At 34.3% G+C, this 14,284-nt stretch overlaps 1 protein-coding gene across 1 annotated transcript; it reads right to left on the bottom strand.

The window, feature by feature from the left end:
• Positions 1-737: 737 nt before the first annotated feature.
• On the bottom strand, positions 738-8,420 carry LOC107912578 (protein S-acyltransferase 24). The gene is made up of 13 exons (XM_016840823.2): positions 7,735-8,420; positions 7,312-7,452; positions 6,538-6,650; positions 6,235-6,314; positions 5,931-6,094; positions 5,145-5,283; positions 4,936-5,035; positions 4,165-4,222; positions 3,900-3,977; positions 3,708-3,806; positions 3,027-3,105; positions 2,780-2,928; positions 738-1,373 (listed from the first exon to the last, which is right to left on the bottom strand). Exons 1-13 carry the CDS (start codon positions 8,032-8,034, stop codon positions 879-881), a joined length of 1,995 nt encoding a protein of 664 aa, XP_016696312.1. The 5' UTR covers positions 8,035-8,420; the 3' UTR covers positions 738-878.
• Between the last annotated feature and the right edge of the window lie 5,864 nt (positions 8,421-14,284).

Here is a 14,284-nt window from a genome sequence, read left to right as displayed (position 1 = left end):
ACATAATAAACCCTAAACCAAAACAAATAAATGATAAAAAAAAATACCTTTCGAACCCCTTTGCTGCTGCTGCCAACTCCAAACACCCCTCTTCTTTTCTCCTCTTCTTTCTTTCTTTTTTTCTTTCACCCATGCCTTATATGGGGAAATTTTAAGCCTCAAAAAACGAGGCCCGAAATCAGGTTCCTGATCGGTGGTCGGGAAAAATTATTCCTGTGACTGTCCGATCAGTTCGACCAGCGGTGCCGCCTGCCGCGGCCCTCCACCAATGCCGCTTGACGAAAAGGCAACCATTCCTATTGGTGTCGCCTACAAAGCCACCTCCACCTATTAAAACATTAATTACCCCTAAACCTGTATAAAACCCACATTTAACCCATAAACGTCCAATATCGGTGCCGCCCTAGTATTATCCTCCGTCCGTTAAATATATATATTACACTTAATAACAGTCAAATGATTGGTGTCAGAGATAAGAGTGGTGCTGCCTATCCACCACTCCCTCAACATAAATAATGGTATTCACATAATTTTTGTATTTTCTAATTATTTTTGTATTTTTTAGATAAAAAAATCCCATTATTTTTATATATTTTTATATATCGATGGCAATGCAAAGCAGTATCTTTTCCTACCATTTGCCGGCCATTTGGAAAACCTTGCATTTATTTAATCCCCCAATCAATTACAAACTTCCCTCTTCAAGCATAACAAATGCTAAAAACAACATACAAATAGGAAAGAAACAAAAATCAATTAATTAAATAATAATTAAAGGAGCAGCCACTCGATAAAAAATAGCTGATCTCTTAAGGATGTATACTTATAATACAATGCATGTCAGTGTGTACTTGTACTGGATAAATATATGAAGAACATCATAATGTCGCCACTGAACGGCCATTACTACGTCCATGTCCAAGTCCAAGTCCAATTCCCAACCCCAACGGCACGCTCTCATTTTTTGGCTTGCTTGGCTTACTATGGTTACACTGGGAAGAATGAACGTGGCCACGACTGTGGCTGTGGCTGTGGCTGTGGCTGTGGCTGTGGCTGTGGCCATGGCCATGATGATGTGCATTGGCATCACTAGAATTCACATTTATAGCAATATGGCCATTTCTGTTTGCCGCAGTTTCCAAATCACCATTTTCCAAGTTCAAATCCCTCCCCATTTGTACCATCCCAATTCCTTCAAAATGTGCTGGTTCTTCACTAATTTGCACATCTTCATTGTAGCCATTGATCAGGAAATCTGAGCAGTTCTTACGGCATCCGTGATCATATGGGTTTCTAAATCGCCCAGTAGCACTCCTGAGGTAGCTATAGCGCATCACATTGGCCATTTCATTTGTTGTTATATTGCGGGCTATCTGTAGAAAGAAAAAGAAAGATCAGTATTCAACCAGAAAAACAGGTATTCTCTAGTTTTCAAAATCATTCATGTTCCATGAAAATGAGTTATATATACGTCTAGGAACCAAAACACAAGCACCGTTCCAGGTGCTACAAAAAAAATAAATAATTATGCCCCAAAAGAGAAGCTTGTAGTGATGTGAGAACCATAAAAGCATGCATAAAAAGCTGTTCAACGCATGTGTATTGACAAAAGTCCGGATTAAGTCCCAAAAAATGGTGTGCCAAGAAAAATATCACATGAACAAAGCTATACCTTGATTGCAGTCGGTTGCTTGAGATTTTACATTGGGTAAAGGAGCCTTAATTGTAACTATCATTGCAGTGATAATATATGGAGAAAGTAAACGATTTTAAACAATATCACGCAAGTAATGCAAGCAAGGATGCATTTACTGAATCCATTATCACTAATAAACTCTCATAACATAGATCAAGATATATGATGAAGCAGCTGAACCTTGCATTTAAGATGTTAGGGATGGCAAAAAAAGAAAACCCGAAACCGATGGGTTCCGACCCAACCTGATCCTTTAGGGTCAGATCTTTTCTTTTCTTTTTTTTTTTTTTTTGAAATCAGGTTTGAGTCGGGTCGGGTTAATTATAAAAGATAGGTGGAGTCAGGTCAGGGTCGGGTTTGAGGTAAACCCGCCCCGAGATATTTGCAAAATTACCCCTGCATATATATAAAGTTAGGTTAAATCCCTAAGTTATTGCAGTCTCCAGTTTTGTTCAAGCAGTCTCATCTCCTAATCCTGTTCTAGCTTTAATGTTCTTGATAAAAACTCATATTATGAGAAACTAAAATACATATATTATATATGTTTGCAAGCAAGCAACTATTGTTGGCAAAATCTGCCGCAATATCAACTCAAAAATTTATGGTAAACTAATATACGTATACTTTTAATATATAAGAGGGTCAACTGGGATTTTGAATTTGGAATGAAATTTTATGAAGCAAGCTGATTGGGATTTGCTTTCGAAATGGTGTTTGCTTAATTGAGACAAGCTCTAATATCAACTAAATGCTTTGAAGATAAACTGAAATAAAACTCGGGGCAGACTGGGTTGGGTTTTCTATAAAATTTGGGGTGGGCTACTTTTTTTAGGTCGGGGTCACGGCGAGCAAAAATCCAACCTGCCCTGCCCCCTTGCCATTACTACATGTTCACCAGCCCTAATCTAGTTTAGTACGGCAAATTTACCCCCAAAACTCAACGGTGCATAACTAACCAAGAGAGTAAGTGTACTACTGAAGCACACAATTTTCTGTTATCACCTGGGACTCGGGTCAGAACCATAAAAGGTAACTCCAAAAAGAACCGAATACAACTAAATGTCACAAAATCTAAAATCATACCTGAGAAGCCTGTACAACAGTTAAAGCTGCCACACCAAAGAAGAGGAAAAAATCCACAATCAAAAATGTTATAGCACCAATGTGATGAGTAAAAGCATGGTTAATCCATGGAAAAAATGGAGATGGAGCCAGTGGATCTGTCACGATTCCTGTAAATCACAAGAAAGCATTTGTAGGACTTTCAGGGTGGAAAAAAATTGCTAACTATGGAATGTAGTTTGAACTTGGAACTGATTAAACCACATACTTGTAATAGCTACCGCACCAGTACTCAACATCGCTGAAACTTCTAAAACAAGGAAAAGGAAAAAATCCCATTTGTTTCTCTGCATCACAAGATTCGTAATTGGTTAATCGACAGATACCATGCCTACTCAATCAAATAATTCAAATTTTTTCTTTCCACAAAGGAAATTGGCCATTTAATATAATAACCAACAAGCAATGGCACATAGCCACATTTGTCTATAAGTCCCTGTACTCTTCGTAAATTTGAAATTTAGCCCCTGTACTTCTAGTTCTAGGAAACTTAGTCCTCTACTTTTCAGATTAACACTACTAAAATTATTTTGTTAAATTCAAATTCATTACATCATTTTCTTAGTTACATTGCTACCAAGTATTTTTTATTTTATTTCAAAAGTCATACCAATTAATTTAACAGAGCTAACAATTTGACTTGAATTTTAAAATCTAAAAAGTAGAGAGATTAAATTCTTGGAAATAGAAGTACAAGGACTAAATTATAAATTTGGGAAGAGTACAGGGACCTATGGCATATTTTAACCTTGTCTATATTTTCAAAAGCAAAGTCATGTACAAGAGCACTGAAGTCCTTTTAAGTTGATTGTATAATTGAAGAACAAGCTGATGAAACATAAAAATGATGAGGGGAAAAAATGTGTCTGACTCATCAGTAACAAAGCACCTTGCCAATACAATTTGATACCCAAGGGCAGTGATGGTCGAATTGTTCAACACAACGATCACAAGTGGAGCAGTGTTTTGCACGAAGGGGCCTGACAATCTGATGTTACAAATTAAAATGGCAAAACAGTCAGAATAAACAAATAATAAAATGAGTCACATACAGGCAATATCAGCTAGATTAGGTGAGCACCTTGCATGTTGCACAAAGCTGAGACCAATTGCCTGCTAGCAAAATAGGATTATTTATTTCAATCTTCAATAAGCGTTCCTGGCAGAAGATAAAGGATAGATATGCTGTATGGTGAGAAACTACATCAATCATTTAAAAGGTAAGATACATACAGTGATAGAAAGGAACAAAATACATACGACCGACAACAGCAAAATTTCAGGAAGACTAAAGATTGACAAATCAAACAAAAACCAGTTAGGCTTTATACGGAAAAACAACGCACACTGTCTTTCATATTTTGAGGATCAAGGGCATTCATCTTGATATAACCTGGGTCCTTGCTGCAAAGAAATTTAAGAAGGAAATAAATAAGTACTCTTCAAGAAATCTAATTACTGGCAAATACAAGCAAGAGAAGTAGAGATCCTGCTTAGAGCACAACTAGGCATGATATACACTCAGCCTGCTTCTCATATAGTGGAATACCCAAATTAAACTGGAAACACAAAAAATGAATGATAAAATGTACTTCAATTTTGATAATGTATTATCTTACAGATCATAGACACAGTCATTGTAAATGTTTGAGAACATGTCAATAGGATCTTTCTGAAGAATAAAATAATAACTCACTACCACTGTAAACCATCCCTTTCCAATCTCTTCAAAAGAAGATTCCCCACCTTCTAACATAAATAAACATGAGGAAACATCAACGATCTATTTGCTAGATAGTTGAAACCATCGCATGAAAAAACAATCAAAAGGTATCAAATATCATATTTCTGTCCTTAAATTGTTTCTGCAAACTGGAAAGGGAACTAATCAAATGTTACAGAAAATCCCCTTATTACATCTCCAGCCCTACAATGATTCCAAAAACAATTTTTGACAGCTGCAATACTCTGAAATTTTCCCAAAGGGAAAAAATGAGGCTAACAAACTAATAAACACACAGCTAGGCAGTGTCCAAAACAAATGAAATTGGTGCCACTGACAAAAAACTTTCAGAACAATAATAAGAATAATAATAAATCCACGTCAAAGACTGTACCTGCTACACCTATAAAACATAACCAAACCGGCAGATGCTAGGAAAACACCCATCCATGCCAGAAGGCCAAAACCAGCTGTCAACTTTGGCAGATTTGATGCTGCAACGTATGTCAAAAGCCACAAATAAATTGGTAATAAAGAGACAAGTATAGGTACTTCTTGATGATATGGCACAATTAACTTTCAAGAAGAGATCAAGAGACACACCCGTTATGACAGATTGAGTATAGGTCACCAGCATTACCAAGATAATAAACAAAAGAACTGGGGCAAGGCTTAATTTAGAAAGGCGTCCAAGACGGCTGTTCCCATCACATCTCTTTTCAAGCAACCTTCTAGCATTTCCCTGCAGAAACGGGTGTATAAGAAATATAAATAGGTGGGGATATAACTCAGCTGAGTTTTTAATTACAATATTACAGCATCTTAACAATTAAAAGAGAATAAAGCTAGGAGACAAAATGCCACTTATGAAATTTTTTACAGCTTCTTAGCAGACTCTAACAAGACAAGCAAAAATCTATTATACTGCTATCCTAAATATTTCTCATGGTAACGTCACAAATCCAGAAAACCTGCTAAGCCTATACAAGGAAATATTTGGGATATCCGACAACAAAAAGCCAGTTATTTGAAAGCCCCCTGGTTCAAAAACCTGAATGCAGCCTAAGCATAGAGAAAAGTAGCTTGATTTGCAAATACATAAAGCTTTAACTATTTCGACATGTATTCAAGAAATTAAAAATACATTTTTAACCTTTTATGTAATGTTTGAATTCAAGTACTTTTTAATTGTATTCTTATCAGTCGTTAACAATCTTAACGTAGGGCAGAAGAGGAATCAAGAAACATCTTTCATTTAGCCCAAGGCATTCAGTTATAATTAGCAACAAAGGGCTTGAATTGCGTAAGATTAAAGACAAAAACAAATATATATATTAAACTGTTACCATAAGAACAATCATTAACCAAGCTAGATGCTATGGAACCTACAAGGAAAAAAGCAACTTGTCTGTGATTTTTTTCAGAAGCAAGCTGTGCAGGTGTAAGGCCAGAATTATCAGTGATCATCAAGTCCTCCTTCTTGCCAGCTTGTACTAAGACAGTGCAAGCTTCTAGATTACCCTTAATAGCTGCCCAATGGAGAGGAGTGCAACCTGATTAAAAGATGAAGCATGGTTAGTCAAGCAAAATTATGCATGCAATTAAATATTTCACAGGTACATATTGTCTATACTAGATTAACAGATGAAATTACATAGAAATGGCACTTTAAATCTAAGAATAAGAAAATTACCCTCTTTGTCCTGACGCCCTCTATCAGCATCGAGAAATAAAAGAAGACGTATGCAATCGGCAAAACCTTTATAAGCGGCCCTAGTATTATACATATTGCAAGGAAGTTAGAATAAATATAACAGATCTGATTCTTGTAAACTGCATTTGCAATCAAGCAATTTGTACGAAAGAAATGAACAAAATAGTTACAATATTTAAGCAGTGCAAAGAAATAAATATAACAGATCTGACTTCACATTATGCAGACATATCTTGGACCATCCAAGTGAATAAAGAGTAAGGTAAATGAACTTCCTCTTACCAGTGCAAAGGACTACTCCCACTATAATCTGGAATATCAGGGTCAGCATTCCATTTTGAAACAATATGATACAGGAAAGCAGTCTGACCATACTGGGTGGCAACATGTGTTACCTGCATCAAATTACATTAAATAAACGTGCATCCATCTGGAGGTTGGAGTGAGAGCAATAAGTACATGTATTACATTATCATCCCACAAACAAATTGTAAACAGAAAAAATGAAAGCATAAGTTTGTGCATCAACTTAAGAAGCATAAGCCCACACTTGCATTATAAACTTCAAGACCAAGAAAAAAAAACACAACCACGAGAAAAGGGAAAAGAAAGTGTATCACCAACAGCAGTGAAGAACAGCTGCATAAATTAGAATATGATAGAGACGATACTAAAAGGAGAAAAATTAGAGAGGAAATATAAGGGGGATTTAATAGGTTAGCAAGCCAGAGTAAACAAGAATGCATAGCACTTCAACATTTTTTGAGGTCCTAAACTAGGAGAGAAAGGGAACAAATATCATCTGCAGCAACAGTCTTGACTAAAATGCATAGCAAAAATATATCTTCTTTAAGCCTCAAAAGATCAATATGATTTAATGAAAACCATATACTGCTGAGTTCTACTGCTCCTAAAACATATATAAATGATGCTTATGCTGGTATAAAACCAACTTCAAGCAGAGAAGAATGTCTAAACAGCCAGCACTGTTTAGACATTTATTTACATCACTGATCACATTCCCAAATCCATTTGACAAGAACCATATAATTTCACCTGGTAGCCATAGATGTCAGCAGCATGCACCCGAGCACCCTCTTGGAGTAAAATATCAGCAACTTGTATCGCACCTCGGACTGCACTCCAATGCAAGGCTGTCTGCCCATTGTGATCTGCTGCATGTATATCTCCACCATGCTAGCAAATAAAGAAAACCCAAAAACCAGTCACTTCAACCGAATTTAATCTAATGAAAACTTCAATACCAACATGACACAGCTCAAAAGCATGGATTCCCAAAAACCATTTCAGTAAACCCATTAAAAGCCTGATCAAGCAAACTTTTTAAAGATAAGGAATCCATAAACCAGATACCCAATAAACCCAGTTGAATAATAAATACAATCAACTCCAAACTCTGACAATAAAAGGCAATTCAGAAAATCCATCAAAACAACCATAAAAAGAAGGATAAAAGACCTCGATGATGTACTGAGCAGCAGCTGTTCTATTATTCAAAGCAGCCCATTGGAGGGCATAGTAACCAAGGCCATCAGGCTCGGAAAGAGAGCGACCCTCGTACTCAACCAACCTTTGGAGCTTCTCCAAATCCCCATAAGCAGCAACCGTGTAGACATCATTCCTCAAGCTCTCATCATCAACGAAACCACCAACAACCCCATTGTTCCCTCCCCCATAATATCCATTTCCATTCGCCACAACGCCATCCGATTGCTTCAAGGGTTGAACGTCTTCAACAACCTCGATCTCCGACGACATCTCTCCAAAAAAACCCAACAACCAAAACAGTCCTAAGAAGGAAAAATCGAAATCTCCTTTCCAATTATCTCCGGTTGACTTTGTTTCTGAATAATTTTTTTTAGTTTTCTCTTAAATTGGAAAAAAAAATGAAAAATGGTGGGGCCGGTTAGGGTTTTTCGAGGAAAGAAGGAGAAGGGGAAGGGGGGGAGGAATGTGGTTGCGCTTTGGCGTCCTTTCCGTTTTGACTAAAGAGGCCGAAACCAATCGAAAGCCAAAGCGATTATCCGTAGGAATGAAAGTCAATTTCAGAGACAAGGGAAGGAAGATCCATTGCCGATTGTTTCTCTCTTTTCTTTCTAATGTTTGCTCATTGACCCCGTCAACTTTACCTATTTACATCATTCAACATGTTCCTTTCCTTTTGTCAACTTGTATTTATTTCTTATTTTACTCATTTTTCATCAACGCAACTTTGTATTTCTTATTTATATTTATACTCCTTAGTGTTATATTTTTTAAAAACCTTTATTTTCATTAAAATATTAAAAAGTTATTTTCTTGAAAAATAATTTTACAGAAAAACCCACCATCCAAATCATCTAGGAGACAGGCTTTGGAAAGTTTTATTACAAGAAGGGATTTATTATAAATAAATAAAACCTTCTACGACGTCAATAACAAAATTCATCTCATAATATTTTAGTTATTCAACTTTTTTAAATCAAAATTTTTTTCAGAAGTGGGTCAATTTTGGTATTATCTGCGAGTCACACCTTCTATTTTAATTTTTCTTAATCTCAGTCCACATTATCATAATTTTTCTCCACACTTTCGTGGATTTTTATTTTGTCCATTCAACCCTTTTCTGAAAGCAGTTTTAGTTTTAGTTTTAGTTTTAGTTTTTAGTTTTCAATCTCTAGTTATTTCTAGTGTATATATGAGATTTGACAAGGTAAGGGTACCACCCAATAGATCTATGGGAAACTATTCTCAAACAGCCTTATCATGATAGAGTATAGTGATAGTGTTTGTAAAATTAGAATCCGAGATGATGATGAAGAGGATAGACTATCTCAGACTTGGCCTTTTGTGCATCACTGATGCGGTGGGTCCCTTGGGACTCTTAGCAGTAGTTTCTTGGTTGATCCGAGTTCACTGTTAGGTTGGTTTGACCTTCACAAAATTTGCCTACTATGTTCATCCAACCTTGACAAGAATTGCCTACTATGTTTGTTTCTTGTTTGTACAAATTTGAAGATGTTTTCCAAATGAGATGCCTACAAGTTTACTAATTTTTTGAGGCATTGAGTATTAAACCAACTTTTTGTTGAGTTTCATAATTTTTAATCGACTAGCTTATTAGAGTAATCATAAATATATAAAGGAGTTGCAAATGTAAGCGCAAGAACTATAGAAAAAGGGACATATTCAAGAATCCCTTAGTCCTTACATGGTTTCGATAATTTTAGTGCCTAAAGTTGGTAGTTTTAGAATGTATGTTGATTGTAGAGCTATTAATAGTCTTACCATTAAATATAAGCATCCAATTCCTAGACTTGACGATATGCTTGATGAATCACATGGTGCATCCATATTAATTAAAATTTATCTCAAAAGGAGTTATCATCAAATTCTAATGAAAGGTGATGATAAATAGAACAAGGACTTTAAAACCAAATATAGACTTCATGAGTGGTTGGTAATGCCTTTTGGTTTAACTGATGCACCTAGTGTTTTCATGAAAGTGATGAATCACATTTTGAGACAATATTTAGGTAAATTTGTTGTTGTTTACTTTCATGAAATTTTAATCTATAGTTGCATAATTGATGACCATGTTAAGAATGTTAGATTAGTTTTGAATTTTTTTTTGTTAGGAACATTTTTTATTCTTACATTGAGAAGCATATTCATAGACAAGTTGATCATTCTAGGATTTATAGTTAGTGCAAAAAGGATTGAATTTGATAAAGAAAAGGTGAGAATCATTTAAGAGTGGTCTACTCCTAAATCAAATTTTGATTATAGACTTGCTAGTTTGTATAAACATTTTGTGAAATATTTCTCCACACTCGTTGCCCTACTAATCAAAATCATCAAAAAGAATATGGGATTTAAGTAGGACAACAAGCAAGAGAAGGCCTTTCAAAATTTGAAAGATAAGTATTGTGGTGCACCTATTCTTAAACTTCCAGATTTTAATAACACTTTTAAGGTAAAATGCAATGCTTTAATGTTGGTGTTGGAGCCATTTTAATGCAAGAGAGAAGGCCAATTACTCCACCTATGACAAATAGATTTATGCCTTAGTAAGATCTTTAAATGTGTGGTAACACAACTTGTTGTTAGAATCCGATTACGAGTCTGAAAAATAAAATTAAAGTAAACAAACATTCATCAAATCATAGTGCAAAGGAAGAATAAAACATACATTCAATTGAATTCTTCCAATGATCAGTTTGAACATTTTTATTACCCTAAAACACAAAAATCAATAGAAGAAATAATACTTTGAATAGGGTAGTTGCATCCTTTGTAACAACCCTCACCCGTCGCAACGTATAGTATGATTGAGAGGTGCTACCAGAGTACTTTGCAAACCATAGTCAAAAATTTCTTTTAATAAAACATCATTTGGTAACCTTATAGATTTTATTTAAAAAATTCCCAAATTCAAAAAAGTTTGAAATCATTTTAGGTCATTGAATACATATTAGGACCCATTTAGATCATAAACCAAATGTTTGAGACTTATCGGCTTAAATTAGGGTATTTCGGGTTTATAGAAATAGGGGTTTTACTAATCTTAAAACTTTAAAACATTTTTATAAAATCATTAATCCAAGTTTAGGATAATTAAAAGTCATTAGAGACAATTTAAAATCATTTTGAAGATGCACGGGGGTTGTCGGAAGTGCTCGAAACCCAAAACGGACCCTGAAAAGTTAGAATGACTCAAAAAATATAATTGCTTGATTTTTGGGCATTGTTGCAGTAGAAGTGCCTAGATGTACCAATATAAATGCTTTAGACAGCATATTGAGGCATTCTGCCTCACTTGTGTCGATACCCCTAAACCCAAGTTCCGAAGCCATGACCCTTAGAGCAAAAAATGACTAAAAAACACTCAAAAACATGCCCAAACATCATCATATCATCTCAACATGAATAAAAGCATTACAAATAAACATTTAAGCTCATTTAGGCAAAAAAACATGGCATAAATACATTCAAATTGGAATGGCATAAATTTTTGCTAAATAAAATTTAAAAGGAATCTAAAACAAGGCATCCACATTACCATTTTTATATTCTATATGAGACTTAGTATACTTGTCACTAACTTATTACAAATTACGTTTTAATATTTGAAAAACACCTTAAAGGATCGCCAGGTGATGCAATGCTCCCTAGCTATCATAGCAACTTCTCAGCAAGTTCGTATCTAAGCGTTTTAAACAACTAACACGTGAACTATAAAGCTCATTAAGTAACAAGGATAATCAAACTTTATCATAAGTCTTTATTAATCTCAAGCCCCTTTAGTTGGAGCATCATTTTAAGTTTAATTAAGCCACATTGTTACTGTTTTAACCTTTTCATGTTAGTTTGCAAGTTAAGCCTCAACGTATAGTTTGATGATTCATTAATAATTCTCATTATGTATGTGTTCCCAATTTTGACATTTGATTCATTTATGAATCTCCCCTTTCAATTTCAATTTCCATCCCTAAGGACTTAGACAATTATTAGCTCACCTTAATAATGCATAAGGGTTTCAATTAGCTCACAATTTGTTTAGATGTTTTATTACATCACTTTTTTGAAGGCTTACTTTTTCATGTTTGTTTCTTTGCAATTAATACATTTTTAAACGATAATTCAAACTTTGTACAATGGTCTATATAGCATTTAAAAGTAGTGTTAATATCATTTAACAATTTCAAGAATTCACTCATATAATGACAAAATCAGTTTGAGTTAAACCCTTAGTAAGCCAAGAAAATTAAAGAAGGGATACTAGGAATATGTTATAACCATAATAACAGGAACGTTAAAGCGCAGGTAACCAAAGACTAGATCAAGCCCGCATTGTTGTGATAGGAATAGGAGCAACGAAGTGCAAGTAACAGAAGTGTCGAAGTACAAATCAAGAGTCCCCTATAGGCAAGCCAATTGTATCCTAACTATTTATCTAAGCTACTAGAGACTTGTTTCAAGGTTTTCAGAATATAAATAAACTCATGTTTAAATCAAATTATAGCTCTATACCAATATTAATGGCATAAACCATTATAATATGAATTGATAATTTAAATCATGGTGTTATGCCACTATGATCATGCCCCAACGTGCATGCACCAGTGCTGAGAATCAATACTAAAACAATCAATAATAATATGGTATGCTGCAAGTGTGACAGGTTAGTTGTAATATTAATAAGTGTACAATGGAACACTTCGAGTGTTCTAAGGATAGAATACAAGAGAGTTCCGAGACTAGGTGATTTCTAAATGAAAAGCATGCAAATAAAGATACTAGCTAACTACTCACTAATTTCATAATGCGGCAATTCATGACCAAGATTAATTATGCTAATTAGCTACCGAGCGCTAAAAAGGACTAAATTGTAAAATAAGTAAAATTACGCAGTTAACAAATTTGATAATAAAAAGTGGTTGGCTGACTTCCATGTTGCTAATCAATCTTTGGATTAGGTATCTAAATCACTTAACTCCTAATTTGGTTCAATTTTAGCTCTTAGTCTCCACTTTACCACTTAGACAAATTAGTCTGATTTATCTCTCAGCCTCACCGAACTAACCTGAGACTATAGAATTGGTGCTAAATAAGATCTCCTCTCGGTCTCACTTATCTGAATTTTCCCTTAAGGGAGTCAATCTTAAGTTTTGAGGTCTATTCTTTTAGTCCAATTTTTACGGTTTAGTCCTTATACCAAAAACTAACTACACAACACTTTCATCAACCAACCACCAAAGCTTTAGTTACTTATAATCATTTATAAACAAATAATAACACAATAAACCAACCAAACATACATCCAAAATAAGCACAACAGCGATTTTAAGAAAGCTTAAAGTTTTCTTGAGAATTGCTTGATGAAAATAAAAAGGTAACAATGGTAATGAAAATAAACACAAAATATCAATTTTTTATCAGAGCAAGTAAAACAAAGTTGAGCTATAAAACAAAGTTGAGCTATATTAAGTCTAGGGATTAAACTAAAAATATAAAAGTGTTTGAAGCACCAAAAAGTAAATAAAGGCAAGCTTCAGTAACAACTAACTACCAACTACCCCTAAAACTAGAAAAGCACTAAACTAAAGCCTAAAACCTAGAATTGAAGAAGAAGACAACTAAAGCTAAGCTAAAAAGATGATAGAAAAGTGTAAAAGTGAATCCACTTTTTTCTCAACTAAAAAATAGCTTTAACATTTGATTACAAACCCAATTTTTGACCAAAATACCCTTAAACATCTAATTTTGATTGGGGTTGAGGTTGGACAAGTGATGGAAAATCATGTTTGGAAAATGCAACAGAAAATAAATTTAGGGAAAAACCAGAATTTTAATTTTTTTTTTCCAAAACAAGAACTTGGTTATGATATCTAAAGTAATAAACACTTAATCAAAATTAGACCTTTTCGATTCATTTAGGATGAACGCTTCGACTGAGTAATCTTCTCTGCTATCCTTAAGCTCACGTCTGCTAAACATGAGCTCACTTCGAATGAAAAAAATTTTCACAAAAATTACCAGTGAGATAATTTCACAATTTCTCTAAATTTTTGGCCAAGTTGTAAATAAAAAAATATCTCTAGAAATTTTCTGAAATAATTCTTTAGAGAATTTTCTCTCTACAACTTTTTCGTGAATTCAAGTGTGTGTAAATAATGACCTAAGGCTCTCTTTATACAAGGAGAGTTTAGAAGGTTCAACTATGATTAAACTTAATCACTTTAATCACATTAAATTAAATTTAATATTAAGATAACCACTTTAATATTAAATTAATAAAATACTATTAAGATAAGTACTAAATTTAATTTAATACTAAATATATTAAAATAATATTATTTTTGGAATAGTTAATCTAAAATAAAATTCTCTAGTAGAGTCCTAGTAGGAGTGTAATTCTTTCACTGCTCAACCATCGAAGAACCACCACTTCCAACCATTTTTCAGCCACTAGAATACCGCGGTCACAGTCGCCAGCAACCCAAGCTGGTTCGATTTCTACCAATTT

Source organism: Gossypium hirsutum, chromosome D08, assembly GCF_007990345.1.
Source record: "Gossypium hirsutum isolate 1008001.06 chromosome D08, Gossypium_hirsutum_v2.1, whole genome shotgun sequence".
In the NCBI taxonomy this organism is placed as follows: domain Eukaryota; kingdom Viridiplantae; phylum Streptophyta; class Magnoliopsida; order Malvales; family Malvaceae; genus Gossypium; species Gossypium hirsutum.
Note: the sequence above shows the minus strand (reverse complement) of the source record. Positions and strands in the feature narration are given on the sequence as shown.